A 13956-nucleotide genomic window follows, 5' to 3' on the forward strand; every position below is an offset into this window, starting at 1 on the left:
AATACATAATTTAAAAGATATCATTGAAACGCTGCCTTAATATCTTATAAAACTGTAAAGTTATCTCCATTCTTGTCATTTAAATAATTTCATTGTTTGCTTATCATTGACAGTGACCTTCGAATGACATAGTTATTTTTCGAAATTTCATTGCTTATCTCGTAGAATCGAACATTGGTACTTTTAATTATTTTTTATAATTAATAGTACTTCATTATGGATAATAATTATTTATACTTCGAAATAATGTTTGGAGGATGCCTAGAGCGCATTTATCTTTTGATACGATCGGAAAAATTTTTTTTCTACGGGTCAATACATTATACTAATAGAGTTGAAAATTAAATTAACCCTTTTTTGTGAATTACTTATTATTTTCTATAGAGCGAAAAATTAAAGATTAAAGTGTATAATAAACAGTGGTAATCATACTAATATTTAACATTTACTAAAAAAATTAAATAACACAATAAATATTAAGAGAAATCTTTTGTATTTTCTATTATTCTCTTTACTACTCTCTAATTACAAAGCAAAAATCACTCCTTTCGTACGGAGCAAAATTAGTTAATATTTTTAATCCGAAGCTTTATTCTATTAAAATTTACATCGAACTATAAAATATCATGGCGTAGGAAAATGAGGTTTTCATAAACTGAAATAAAAGATTTCAATTAATAAAAAATTCCTTTTTTATCATAGTTAGTATCTATAGAATTTATTTTACCGTGCCAAAAAGATAATGGGATAATACGATCACTCCTTTAACAGAAAGATTGCATGGCGTCATGCTCTTCATTATCATAAATAGTAAAATTTTTTGCGTTTTTAAAGATAACTTGTAAAATGGAATTTGGCACCTATAAATATTAATTCATCAGTTACATGTAAATGAATTAGTCATCTAATTAAAGTAAACTTAGAACAATACCAACAATTTTATATATATTTCGGTGTGATGATCTATCAATTTTTGTCCAAGGTAATGATAAACATATATTACGAATATAGTTCCAATGATATAATCAAATTTTTCTAATTTTTCTCTCACAGTAATAGAAAAGGAAAGTATCTGAAATAACTAAAAAAAATATGTTCAAGCACTTACTTATTTACAATTATAGAAATCCTGAAGGAAAAGTATTTCTCTTTTTTTCTTATTATTTTTTTTCAAACTAAAATCCATATTACTTACGTAAATATAACTTAAGATAATCAAAAGCATTGCGAATATCGCCTCGAACAGACAAATTTTTCCATGATAAAGTTTTACTAAATCGACGAAACTTAAAGAGCGAAATAAAAACAAAAATAGAGTAATTTTAAGGAAAAAGAAGAAAGACATGCAATATTATTATTATTCAAAATTGGCACATGTACGAATAAATTAAATAGAATACAGTTTTGTGAAATTCGTTACAAACTCGATAACGTTGTCGTAGGATTTTATGATATCGATGATCCACTCATATTCTTCATCATAATTGATAAAATTGTATGTATGGTAGAGATTATGCGAATTGCCTTTATATCCTTTCTCTATCTTCCATCTACGTAAAAAAACAAAATTTATTCAATTTGTAAAGAAAAGAAAATTAAATTTCGACTGATAAATATTTTTTAATATTTGTTATCAAAAAAGAATATATATATATATTTCATGATATATCGTCAGAAATGATTACTTACGCGACGATATTGAAAAGAGCGCAGGTATGCTGTACAAATGAGACGAATATAGAACAATGTGCTATTCCAATCGTGGTTAAGACGACTATGCATGTGTATTCGTTGAATAGTGCGAAATAGAAATTTGCTTCTTTCAAAAAGTAATCAATAGAAATTGGTAATATTAATTCGGTTTCATCCAGTATACCAAAGATATATAAAATAATATGTATCACGGATGGTAGCATTTGAATCGTAATATACACATAAAAAGCAACTGGAATAATAGAACGTTAATTTAATTTAATTATTATAAACATATAAAGTAACTTCAATAATGTATATTCTTTTTCTCCTTTCTTTTTTTTTTACTTGCGATTAATATTGTACACATTCTGCTTGGATTAGCATATGTTTTTAATATTATCAATTCAGACTTGTTCGTCATATTATTCCAATCGGATTTAATACGAAAAAGAATTGCCTTTATCTGAAAGTATTACGATATATTGTATCCTTGCATGTTTATTTATGTCTGATTTAAATAAAGTAATTACGCCAAATACGAACGATTTTAACTTTCGATAAAAAGTTGTAATATGTTAATGAAAACAAAATAGAAGGCAAAGCCGTTTCCAATAATTTCGTGATAGGATCTATCTTCAGTTCCGACAAGATTAGCATACAAACCTAAAGTACACTAAGCAATTTTGGTCTAATTTGTTCTAATCACATGTTAGTATAATTATATATCAGAAAGAGATTTACCTGTGAAAATGATGCTATTGCTATGATAAGATTGAAACAACAAATGTGAATCATTTGACACGAAGATGTTTTATAAGGCGAAATGCCAATTAATTTAAAGAATAGAATATTATAAGTATAGTACTCGTTTACGAAATACTTCTCTTCTTTCAGAGACATATTGGTATCTCATATAACGCATCAATTTCGATTGGCTTCTAACCAATGCCGTTTTCTGGTACATCAAGTATTCTAAATATCCCTTCTAAATGAATTTTTAAAATAACAGATGTGAGCGTGCATTTGTAACAATTGTCTCGAAGGGCAGAAATTTTTTTTCCCGAAGCAATAATTCATGTAATATCTATTGCCTATCATACGTTTCTTCCCTCTTAGTTCATTTGTGCGTGTATAACTAAATAAATGTTTCTTTCTAACTATTAAGTTATTATATGTAATTTACTCCTTACATGGTCGATAATTTTCTCCCTTCTACGATGGACATGCGCATTGCCTACGAAGGCAATTCACCATTTCATTCTCCCTCAGTATGATTTTACTTTTCAAAAGAAAGACATGGGAGAGATGTATCTATTATTTTATAGTGTCTATTGGATATATAAAAAAAGATTCCTCGTATAGTGACAATTATTATCTCCTTAGCATCAGCCAATATTGATTAGTATAAACGTAAACATGATAGTTGGCACAAATATAATAACAAAATTCTACTACTTATTTTATAGGCAAGTAATTGTTTCGAAATATTTCTTCATTATTTCTTAAAAATAAGTGGACATTATATGTTGCTATAAATGTTGTTTTATATCTGTTCTTTTAGAAGTTTCTTTTTATTTTATATTAATATATATACAAATATATATATATTTATTTTTTATTTATTAAGTATATAAAAAGATATATTTATGATCCTTTGAATACGATCTAATAAAATTTGTAGCTGCTTAAAAGATTGTTCTTTATATATAATTCGAATCGTCGTTGAAGTTACATTGCAATAGAAATACAGCACCTTGTAGAATTTTTCGTTATACGTTTCCTGCTCTAATTCTTGTCTGTGTGAATCAAAAAATTTAGGACTACACCTAGTAATCAATATCTTTCTGCAGCAACAGGTATGCAAATCACCATTTGTTGATTGTTGTCTTTCTTTTCGGACGTGTCTGTTATTCATACGTTATATATATAAATATAATTTTCAGTAACATAACAAATATTTGTCACATGAATTTTGAGTATTTAAAAAATTCTGATTTCCTTAAATTATATTATTGAAATGTTGTATAACATGCTATGGTAATCAAACGAAAATATTTTTTTGTATAAATGTTTATATATCAATTATGTTGCGATTAGAAATTATTCAATTAGAATATGTTATTTCTTATCATTAGATATAATCTGAGGATACATATCTATAGACTCATCGGTAGGTATTAAAATCTATAGGTTAGACTGTCTTATTATTGATGATTGATATTGTTTCGTCTTTACCAATAGATTTTACCAGCGGAAAAGATTCTTTCCTTACCATCAGGCAATTTCGCAGGTAAAATAGATATTTATGTTACCTTTGTAAAGTAAATTGATACTTTAACGTGAATCAATAGAAAAAAAATTCTTATTGGTTGATATTTGAAGGAAATATATTATTTACTGCATATAAGCAGATGGTGTAGTGATTGCACGTATATTGAAGTTATATTACGCATAGTTATTTTTCATTATAAATATTTATATCTATTTTATTTAGGTAAATGCTATGGAATTTTCCGAATTTTCTTTTTCTTTTGAAATGTATTACCTCTTTATATTGTTGTACATTTCACATTATATTGCATATATAAACATATTATATTTTTCTTTAGATTAATAATACAGAGCTGATACTATATTTGTTAATAATATGCTTTCTATATATTTATTTCTTCATGATTACTCGAATCGAAAATTTGATACGTTGATTGAGTATCTTACCTCATTTTTCTTAAGTAATGTTGCGTCGAATTAAACTATAGAAAAAATATTGCTATTCCTCTGATTTTCTATTATATATCGATTCCGGTATTCCGATTCTAGAAATGTTGATTATTGTAATATTATAAAGGTATTAATAAAATTACATTGCAATAGATATATTATCCTCATATATATCCAAATATATATGCCCATCGAAAACGGATATCGATTTGGTATTGAAGACACCGGCAAAATATTGAATTTTTATTGTTATCTCGAAAAAAAAAGAAAAAAAGATTCGAATGCTTTGAATATCAGCATGATTATAACTATATAAAACACTTACAAAGCCGATAAAAATTGGGAAAAAAAAGAATCAACAAATTAAATGCGATGTGATTTTAATAGAGTCAATCGAATAGAAAAATTATTGAGTCCATTATTTTGGTCAATAATGTTTACACTTTCAGACAGAAAATGACAAGTAATTAATATTTTTCACATCTTCAAATAATACATCACTTGTGGTTAATAATTTTCACACTATAAGATAAAAAATCGATATCGGTAAATAGTTTTTACACTTTCGGACGAAAAATAACATGCAATTACTAGTTTTCAAACTTTCAGCTAAAAAGTCAATTGCGGCTAATATTTTCAACAAATTATTTTTATAAAGAATAATAATATATCTTAATAAAATCAGAAAACACTATTCCAATCTTAACGCGTTATTAAATGAAATAATTTCGATAAGGTTACTTCTTATCTCTTTGTTTGTCAAACAAATACCTTAATCTCCTGTAAAATTTTAATCAAAAAATTTGATGATTCTCTTACTATTTATCCGATCGCTTTCTAACTTTTGATCGTCTGAGTTTCTCTACTTGTACTTCCTAAAGTTACTCCATGTATTCCACTATCATCTTTCGGAATAATCTTATTTTTCCTCTTCGAACTGATTTTCTATTTTTGATTCTTAAAGTTAGCACGTATTTTTAATTTTTATCATATATTTTATTGTTTTTACTGTACGTAGTATGCCTTCCATTAGAGGGTCAGTTGATGCATGAAATTCTCAATAAATTTACATTTTCGTTCAAAATTATTCAAAATGTATAAAAATATTCACAAGTTATCCGGCGTACTGAGTATGTTTTCTGCAACCAAATGGCAGTTTAAAAATGAAGTTTAGGAAAGAAGATAAAAATGGAAAATTAGGATATTTTTCAATGAAAAGTATCCTTACGGATAAGAATACATAATTTAAAAGATATCATTGAAACGCTGCCTTAATATCTTATAAAACTGTAAAGTTATCTCCATTCTTGTCATTTAAATAATTTCATTGTTTGCTTATCATTGACCTTCGAATGACATAGTTATTTTTCGAATTTTCATTGCTTATCTCGTAGAATCGAACATTGGTACTTTTTATTATTTTTTATGATTAATAGTACTTCATTATGGATAATAATTATTTATACTTCGAAATAATGTTTGGAGGATGCCTAGAGCGCATTTATCTTTTGATACGATCGGAAAAATTTTTTTTCTACGGGTCAATACATTATACTAATAGAGTTGAAAATTGAATTAACCCTTTTTTGTGAATTACTTATTATTTTCTATAGAGCGAAAAATTAAAGATTAAAGTGTATAATAAACAGTGGTAATCATACTAATATTTAACAGTTACTATAAAAATTAAATAACACAATAAATATTAAGATTTGTATTTTCTATTATTCTCTTTACTACTCTCTAATTACAAAGCAAAAATCACTCCTTTCGTATGGAGCAAAATTAGTTAATATTTTTAATCCGAAGCTTTATTCGATTAAAATTTACATCGAACTATAAAATATCATGGCGTAGGAAAATGAGGTTTTCATAAACTGAAATAAAAGATTTCAATTAATAAAAAATTCCTTTATTATCATAGTTAGTATCTATAGAATTTATTTTACCGTGCCAAAAAGATAATGGGATAATATGATCACTCCTTTAACAGAAAGATTGCATGGCATCATGCTCTTCATTATCATAAATAGTAAAATTTTTTGCGTTTTTAAAGATAACTTGTAAAATGGTATTTGGCATCTATAAAGATTAATTCATCAATTACATTTTAATTAATTAGCCATCTAATTAAAGTAAACTTAGAGCAATACCAACAATTTTATATATATTTCGGTGTGATGATCTATTAATTTTTGTCCAAGATAATGATAAATGTATATTACGAACATAGATCCAAAGACATAATTAGTCTTTTGTAATACTTCGTTCATATTTATAGTAAAGGAAAGTATCTGAAATAACTAAAAAAAAAAATGTTCAAGCACTTACTTAATTATAATTATAGAAATCCTGAAGGAAAAGTATTTCTCTTTTTTTTTTATTATTTTTTTTCAAACTAAAATCCATATTACTTACGTAAATATAATTTAAGATAATCAAAAGCATTGCGAATATCGCCTCGAACAGACAAATTTTCCCATGATAAAGTTTTACTAAATCGACGAAACTTAAAGAGCGAAAAGAAATAAAAGCAAAAATAGAGTAATTTTAAGGAAAAAGAAGAAAGACATGCAATAATATTTTTATTCAAAATTGGCATATGTGCAAATAAATGAAATAGAATGCAGTTTTGTAAAATTCGTTACAAACTCGATAACATTATCGTAGGATTTTATGACATCGATGATCCACTCATATTCTTCGTCATAATTGATAAAATTGTATGTATGATAGAGATTATGCGAATTGCTTTTACATCCTTTCTCTATCTTCCATCTACGTAAAAAAACAAAATTTATTTAATTTTTAAAGGAAAGAAAATTAAATTTCGACTGATAATTATTTTTTAATATTTGGTATGTAAATATATATATATATATATACATATATATATATATATATATATTTCATAATATATCGTTGAAAATGATTACTTACGCGACGATATTGAAAAGAGCGCAGGTATGCTGTATAAATGAAACGAATATTGAACAATGTGCTATTCCAATCGTGGTTAAGACGACTAAGTATGTGTATTCGTTGAATAATGCGAAATAGAAATTCATTTGATCTTTCAAAAAGTAATCAATAGAAATTGGTAATATTAATTCGGTTTCATCCAGTACACCAAAGATATATAAAATAATATGTATCACGGATGGTAGTATTAGAATCGTAATATACACATAAAAAGCAACTGGAATAATAGAACGTTAATTTAATTTAATTATTATAGACATATAAAGTAACTTCAATAATGTATATTCTTTTTCTCCTTTTTTTTTTTTACTTGCGATTAATATTGTACACATTCTGCTTGGATTAGCATATGTTTTTAATATCATCAATTCAGTCTTGTTCGTCATATTATTCCAATCGGATTTAATACGAAAAAGAATTGCCTTTATCTGAAAGTATTACGATATATTGTATCCTTGCATGTTTAATTATGTCTGATTTAAATAAATTAATTACGCTAAATACGAACGATTTTAACTTTCGATAAAAAGTTGTAATATGTTAATGCAAAGATAAAAGAAGGCAAGGCCGTTTCTAATAATTTCGTGAGAGTATCTATCTTCAGTTCCGACAAGATGAGCACACTAACCTAAAGTACATTAAGCAATCTTGATCTAATTTGTTCTAATCACATGTTAGTATAATTATATATCAGAAAGAGATTTACCTGTGAAAATGATGCAATTGCTATGATAAGATTGAAACAATAAATATGAATCATTTGACACGAAGATGTTTTATAAGGCGAAATGCCAATTAATTTAAAGAATAGAATATTATAAGTATAGTACTCGTTTACGAAAAACTTCTCTTCTTCCAGGGACATATTGATGTCTCATATAACGCATTAATTTCGATTGGCTTCTAACCCATGCCGTTTTCTACATCAAGTATTCTAAATATCCCTTCTAAATGAATTTTTAAAATAACAGATGTGAGCGTGCATTTCTAACAATTGTCTCGAACGACAGAAATTTTTTTTCCCGAAGCAATAATTCATGTAATATCTATTGCCTATCATACGTTTCTTCCCTCTTAGTTCATTTGTGCGTGTATAACTAAATAAATGTTTCTTTCTAACTATTAAGTTATTATTTGTAATTTACTCCTTACATGGTCGATAATTTTCTCCCTTCTACGATGGACATGCGCGTTGCCTTCGCAGGCACTTCATTATTACATTCTCTCTCAGTATGATTTTACTTTTCAAAGGAAAGACATGGGAGAGATATAATTATTATTTTATAGTGTCTATTGGATATATAAATAAAGATTCCTCGTATGGTGACAATTATTATCTCCATAGCATCAGCCAATATTGATTAATATAAACGTAAACATGATAGTTGACACAAATGTAATAACAAAATTCTACTACTTATTTTATAGGCAAGTAATTGTTTCGAAATATTTCTTCATTATTTCTTAAAAATAAGTGAACATTATATGTTGCTATAAATGTTGTTTTATATCTGTTCTTTTAGAAGTTTCTTTTTATTTTATATTAATATATATACAAATATATATATATTTATTTTTTATTTATTAAGTATATAAAAAGATATATTTATGATCCTTTGAATACGATCTAATAAAATTTGTAGCTGCTTAAAAGATTGTTCTTTATATATAATTCGAATCGTCGTTGAAGTTACATTGCAATAGAAATACAGCACCTTGTAGAATTTTTCGTTATACGTTTCCTGCTCTAATTCTTGTCTGTGTGAATCAAAAAATTTAGGACTACACCTAGTAATCAATATCTTTCTGCAGCAACAGGTATGCAAATCACCATTTGTTGATTGTTGTCTTTCGTTTGGGACGTGTCTGTTATTCATACGTTATATATATAAATATAATTTTCAGTAACATAACAAATATTTGTCACATGAATTTTGAGTATTTAAAAAATTCTGATTTCCTTAAATTATATTATTGAAATGTTGTATAACATGCTATGGTAATCAAACGAAAATATTTTTTTATATAAATGTTTATATATCAATTATGTTGCGATTAGAAATTATTCAATTAGAATATGTTATTTCTTATCATTAGATATAATCTGAGGATACATATCTATAGACTCATCGGTAGGTATTAAAATCTATAGGTTAGACTGTCTTATTATTGATGATTGATATTGTTTCGTCTTTACCAATAGATTTTACCGGCGGAAAAGATTCTTTCCTTACCATCAGGCAATTTCGCAGGTAAAATAGATATTTATGTTACCTTTGTAAAGTAAATTGATACTTTATCGTGAATCAATAGAAAAAAAATTGTTATTGGTTGATATTTGAAGGAAATATATTATTTACTGCATATAAGCAGATGGTGTAGTGATTGCACGTATATTGAAGTTATATTACGCATAGTTATTTTTCATTATAAATATTTATATCTATTTTATTTAGGTAAATGCAATGGAATTTTCCGAATTTTCTTTTTCTTTTGAAATGTATTACCTCTTTATATTGTTGTACATTTCACATTATATTGCATATATAAACATATTATATTTTTCTTTAGATTAATAATACAGAGCTGATACTATATTTGTTAATAATATGCTTCCTATATATTTGTTTCTTCATGATTACTCGAATCGAAAATTTGATACGTTGATTGAGTATCTTACCTCATTTTTCTTAAGTAATGTTGCGTCGAATTAAACTATAGAAAAAATATTGCTATTCCTCTGATTTTCTATTATATATCGATTCCGGTATTATTCTGATTCTAGAAATGTTGATTATTGTAATATTATAAAGGTATTAATAAAATTACATTGCAATAGAAATATTATCCTCATATATATCCAAATATATATGCTCATCGAAAACGGATATCGATTTGGTATTGAAGACACCGGCAAAATATTGAATTTTTATTGTTATCTCGAAAAAAAAGAATAAAAGATTCGAATGCTTTGAATATCAGCATGATTATAACTATATAAAACACTTACAAAGCCGATAAAAATTGGGAAAAAAAAGAATCAACAAATTAAATGAGATGTGATTTTAATAGAGTCAATCGAATAGAAAAATTATTGAGTCCATTATTTTGGTCAATAATGCTTATACTTTCAGACAAAAAATGACAAGTAATTAATATTTTTCACATCTTCAAATAATACATCACTTGTGGTTAATAATTTTCACACTATAAGATAAAAAATCGATATCGGTAAATAGTTTTTACACTTTCGGGCGAAAAATAACATGCAATTACTAGTTTTCAAACTTTCAGGTAAAAAGTCAATTGCGGCTAATATTTTCAACAAATTATTTTTATAAAGAATAATAATATTTCTTAATAAAATCAGAAAACACTATTCCAATCTTAACGCGTTATTAAATGAAATAACTTCGATAAGGTTACTTCTTATCTCTTTGTTTGTCAAACAAATACCTTAATCTCCTGTAAAATTTTAATCAAAAAATTTGATGATTCTCTTACTATTTATCCGATCGCTTTCTAACTTTTGATCGTCTGAGTTTCTCTACTTGTACTTCCTAAAGTTACTCCATGTATTCCACTATCATCTTTCGGAATAATCTTATTTTTCCTCTTCGAACTGATTTTCTATCTTTGATTCTTAAAGTTAGCACGTATTTTTAATTTTCATCATATATTTTGTTGTTTTTCCTGTACGTCGTATAACTTCTTTTAGAGGGCCAGTTGATGCATAAAATTCTCAATAAATTTACATTTTCGTACAAAATTATTCAAAATGTATAAGAATATTCACAAGTTATCCGGCGTACTGAGTATGTTTTCTGCAATCAAATGGCAGTTTAAAAATGAAGTTTAGGAAAGAAGATAACAATGGAAAATTAGGATATTTTTCAATGAAAAGTATCCTTACGGATAAGAATACATAATTTAAAAGATATCATTGAAACGCTGCCTTAATATCTTATAAAACTGTAAAGTTATCTCCATTCTTGTCATTTAGATAATTTCATTGTTTGCTTATCATTGACAGTGACCTTCAAATGACATAGTTATTTTTCGAATTTTCATTGCTTATCTCGTAGAATCGAACATTGGTACTTTTTATTATTTTTTATGATTAATAGTACTTCATTATGGATAATAATTATTTATACTTCGAAATAATGTTTGGAGGATGCCTAGAGCGCATTTATCTTTTGATACGATCGGAAAAATTTTTTTTCTACGGGTCAATACATTAAACTAATAGAGTTGAAAATTGAATTAACCCTTTTTTGTGAATTACTTATTATTTTCTATAGAGCGAAAAATTAAAGATTAAAGTGTATAATAAACAGTGGTAATCATACTAATATTTAACATTTACTAAAAAAATTAAATAACACAATATATATTAAGAGAAATCTTTTGTATTTTCTATTATTCTCTTTACTACTCTCTAATTACAAAGCAAAAATCACTCCTTTCGTATGGAGCAAAATTAGTTAATATTTTTAATCCGAAGCTTTATTCGATTAAAATTTACATCGAACTATAAAATATCATGGCGTAGGAAAATGAGGTTTTCATAAACTGAAATAAAAGATTTCAATTAATAAAAAATTCTTTTATTATCATAGTTAGTATCTATAGAATTTATTTTACCGTGCCAAAAAGATAATGGGATAATACGATCACTCCTTTAACAGAAAGATTGCATGGCATCATGCTCTTCATTATCATAAATAGTAAAATTTTTTGCGTTTTTAAAGATAACTTGTAAAATGGTATTTGGCATCTATAAAGATTAATTCATCAATTACATTTTAATTAATTAGCCATCTAATTAAAGTAAACTTAGAGCAATACCAACAATTTTATATATATTTCGGTGTGATGATTTATTAATTTTTGTCCAACATAATGATAAATATATATTACGAACATAGATCCAAAGACATAACTAGTCTTTTGTAATACCTCGTTCATATTTATAGTAAAGGAAAGTATCTGAAATAACTAAAAAAAAAATGGTCAAGCACTTACTTAATTACAATTATAGAAATCCTGAAGGAAAAGTATTTCTCTTTTTTTTTTATTATTTTTTTTCAAACTAAAATCCATATTACTTACGTAAATATAATTTAAGATAATCAAAAGCATTGTGAATATCGCCTCGAACAGACAAATTTTTTCATGATAAAGTTTTACTAAATCGACGAAACTTAAAGAGCGAAAAAAAATAAAAAATATAGAGTAATTTTAAGGATAAAGAAAAAAGACATGCAATAATATTTTTATTCAAAATTGGCATATGTGGAAGTAAATGAAATATAATGCAGTTTTGTAAAATTCGTTACAAACTCGATAACATTATCGTAGGATTTTATGACATCGATGATCCACTCATATTCTTCGTCATAATTGATAAAATTGTATGAATGATAGAGATTATGCGAATTGCCTTTACATCCTTTCTCTATCTTCCATCTACGTAAAAAAACAAAATTTATTTAATTTTTAAAGGAAAGAAAATTAAATTTCGAATGATAATTATTTTTTAATATTTGTTATCAAAAAAGAATATATATATATATATATATATATATATATATATATATATTTCATAATATATCGTTGAAAATGATTACTTACGCCACGATATTGAAAAGAGCGCAGGTATGTTGTATAAATGAAACGAATATTGAACAATGTGCTATTCCAATCGTGGTTAAGACGACTAAGTATGTGTATTCGTTGAATAATGCGAAATAGAAATTCATTTGATCTTTCAAAAAGTAATCAATAGAAATTGGTAATATTAATTCGGTTTCATCCAGTACACCAAAGATATATAAAATAATATGTATCACGGATGGTAGTATTAGAATCGTAATATACACATAAAAAGCAACTGGAATAATAGAACGTTAATTTAATTTAATTATTATAGACATATAAAGTAACTTCAATAATGTGTATTCTTTTTCTCCTTTTTTTTTTTTACTTGCGATTAATATTGTACACATTCTGCCTAGATTAGCATATGTTTTTAATATCAACAAGTCAGACTTGTTCGTCATATTATTCCAATCGGATTTAATACGAAAAAGAATTGCCTTTATCTGAAAGTATTACGATATATTGTATCCTTGCATGTTTATATATGTCTGATTTAAATAAAGTAATTACGCCAAATACGAACGATTTTAGTTTTCGATAAAAAGTTGTAATATGTTAATGCAAAGATAAAAGAAGGCAAGGCCGTTTCTAATAATTTCGTGAGAGTATTTATCTTCAGTTCCGACAAGATGAGCACACTAACCTAAAGTACATTAAGCAATCTTGATCTAATTTGTTCTAATCACATGTTAGTATAATTATATATCAGAAAGAGATTTACCTGTGAAAATGATGCAATTGCTATGATAAGATTGAAACAATAAATATGAATCATTTGACACGAAGATGTTTTATAAGGCGAAATGCCAATTAATTTAAAGAATAGAATATTATAAGTATAGTACTCGTTTACGAAAAACTTCTCTTCTTCCAGGGACATATTGATGTCTCATA

At 25.9% G+C, this 13956-nt stretch overlaps 3 protein-coding genes across 3 annotated transcripts; all 3 read right to left on the minus strand.

Annotated features, from left to right (window-relative positions):
- Positions 1 to 555: 555 nt before the first annotated feature.
- Positions 556 to 2150, minus strand: LOC124957244. The gene is made up of 7 exons (XM_047514090.1): positions 2041 to 2150; positions 1690 to 1945; positions 1425 to 1550; positions 1196 to 1286; positions 936 to 1081; positions 728 to 860; positions 556 to 655 (listed from the first exon to the last, which is right to left on the minus strand). The coding sequence occupies exons 1-7, from the start codon at positions 2114 to 2116 to the stop codon at positions 605 to 607; spliced, it is 879 nt and encodes a 292-aa protein (XP_047370046.1). The 5' UTR covers positions 2117 to 2150; the 3' UTR covers positions 556 to 604.
- Positions 2151 to 5188: 3038 nt separating this feature from the next.
- Positions 5189 to 8263, minus strand: LOC124957228. Its single transcript, XM_047514067.1, has 10 exons — positions 8105 to 8263; positions 7916 to 8026; positions 7709 to 7826; positions 7357 to 7615; positions 7069 to 7194; positions 6835 to 6925; positions 6574 to 6719; positions 6366 to 6498; positions 5259 to 5361; positions 5189 to 5196 (listed from the first exon to the last, which is right to left on the minus strand). The coding sequence occupies exons 1-10, from the start codon at positions 8261 to 8263 to the stop codon at positions 5189 to 5191; spliced, it is 1254 nt and encodes a 417-aa protein (XP_047370023.1).
- A 3568-nt stretch (positions 8264 to 11831) lies between these two features.
- Positions 11832 to 13956, minus strand: LOC124957318 (odorant receptor 47a-like). The gene is made up of 9 exons (XM_047514260.1): positions 13784 to 13956; positions 13586 to 13705; positions 13388 to 13505; positions 13036 to 13294; positions 12745 to 12870; positions 12514 to 12604; positions 12254 to 12399; positions 12046 to 12178; positions 11832 to 11973 (listed from the first exon to the last, which is right to left on the minus strand). Exons 1-9 carry the CDS (start codon positions 13940 to 13942, stop codon positions 11923 to 11925), a joined length of 1203 nt encoding a protein of 400 aa, XP_047370216.1. The 5' UTR covers positions 13943 to 13956; the 3' UTR covers positions 11832 to 11922.

This window comes from Vespa velutina, chromosome 25, assembly GCF_912470025.1.
Source record: "Vespa velutina chromosome 25, iVesVel2.1, whole genome shotgun sequence".
Classification (NCBI taxonomy): Eukaryota; Metazoa; Arthropoda; class Insecta; order Hymenoptera; family Vespidae; genus Vespa; species Vespa velutina.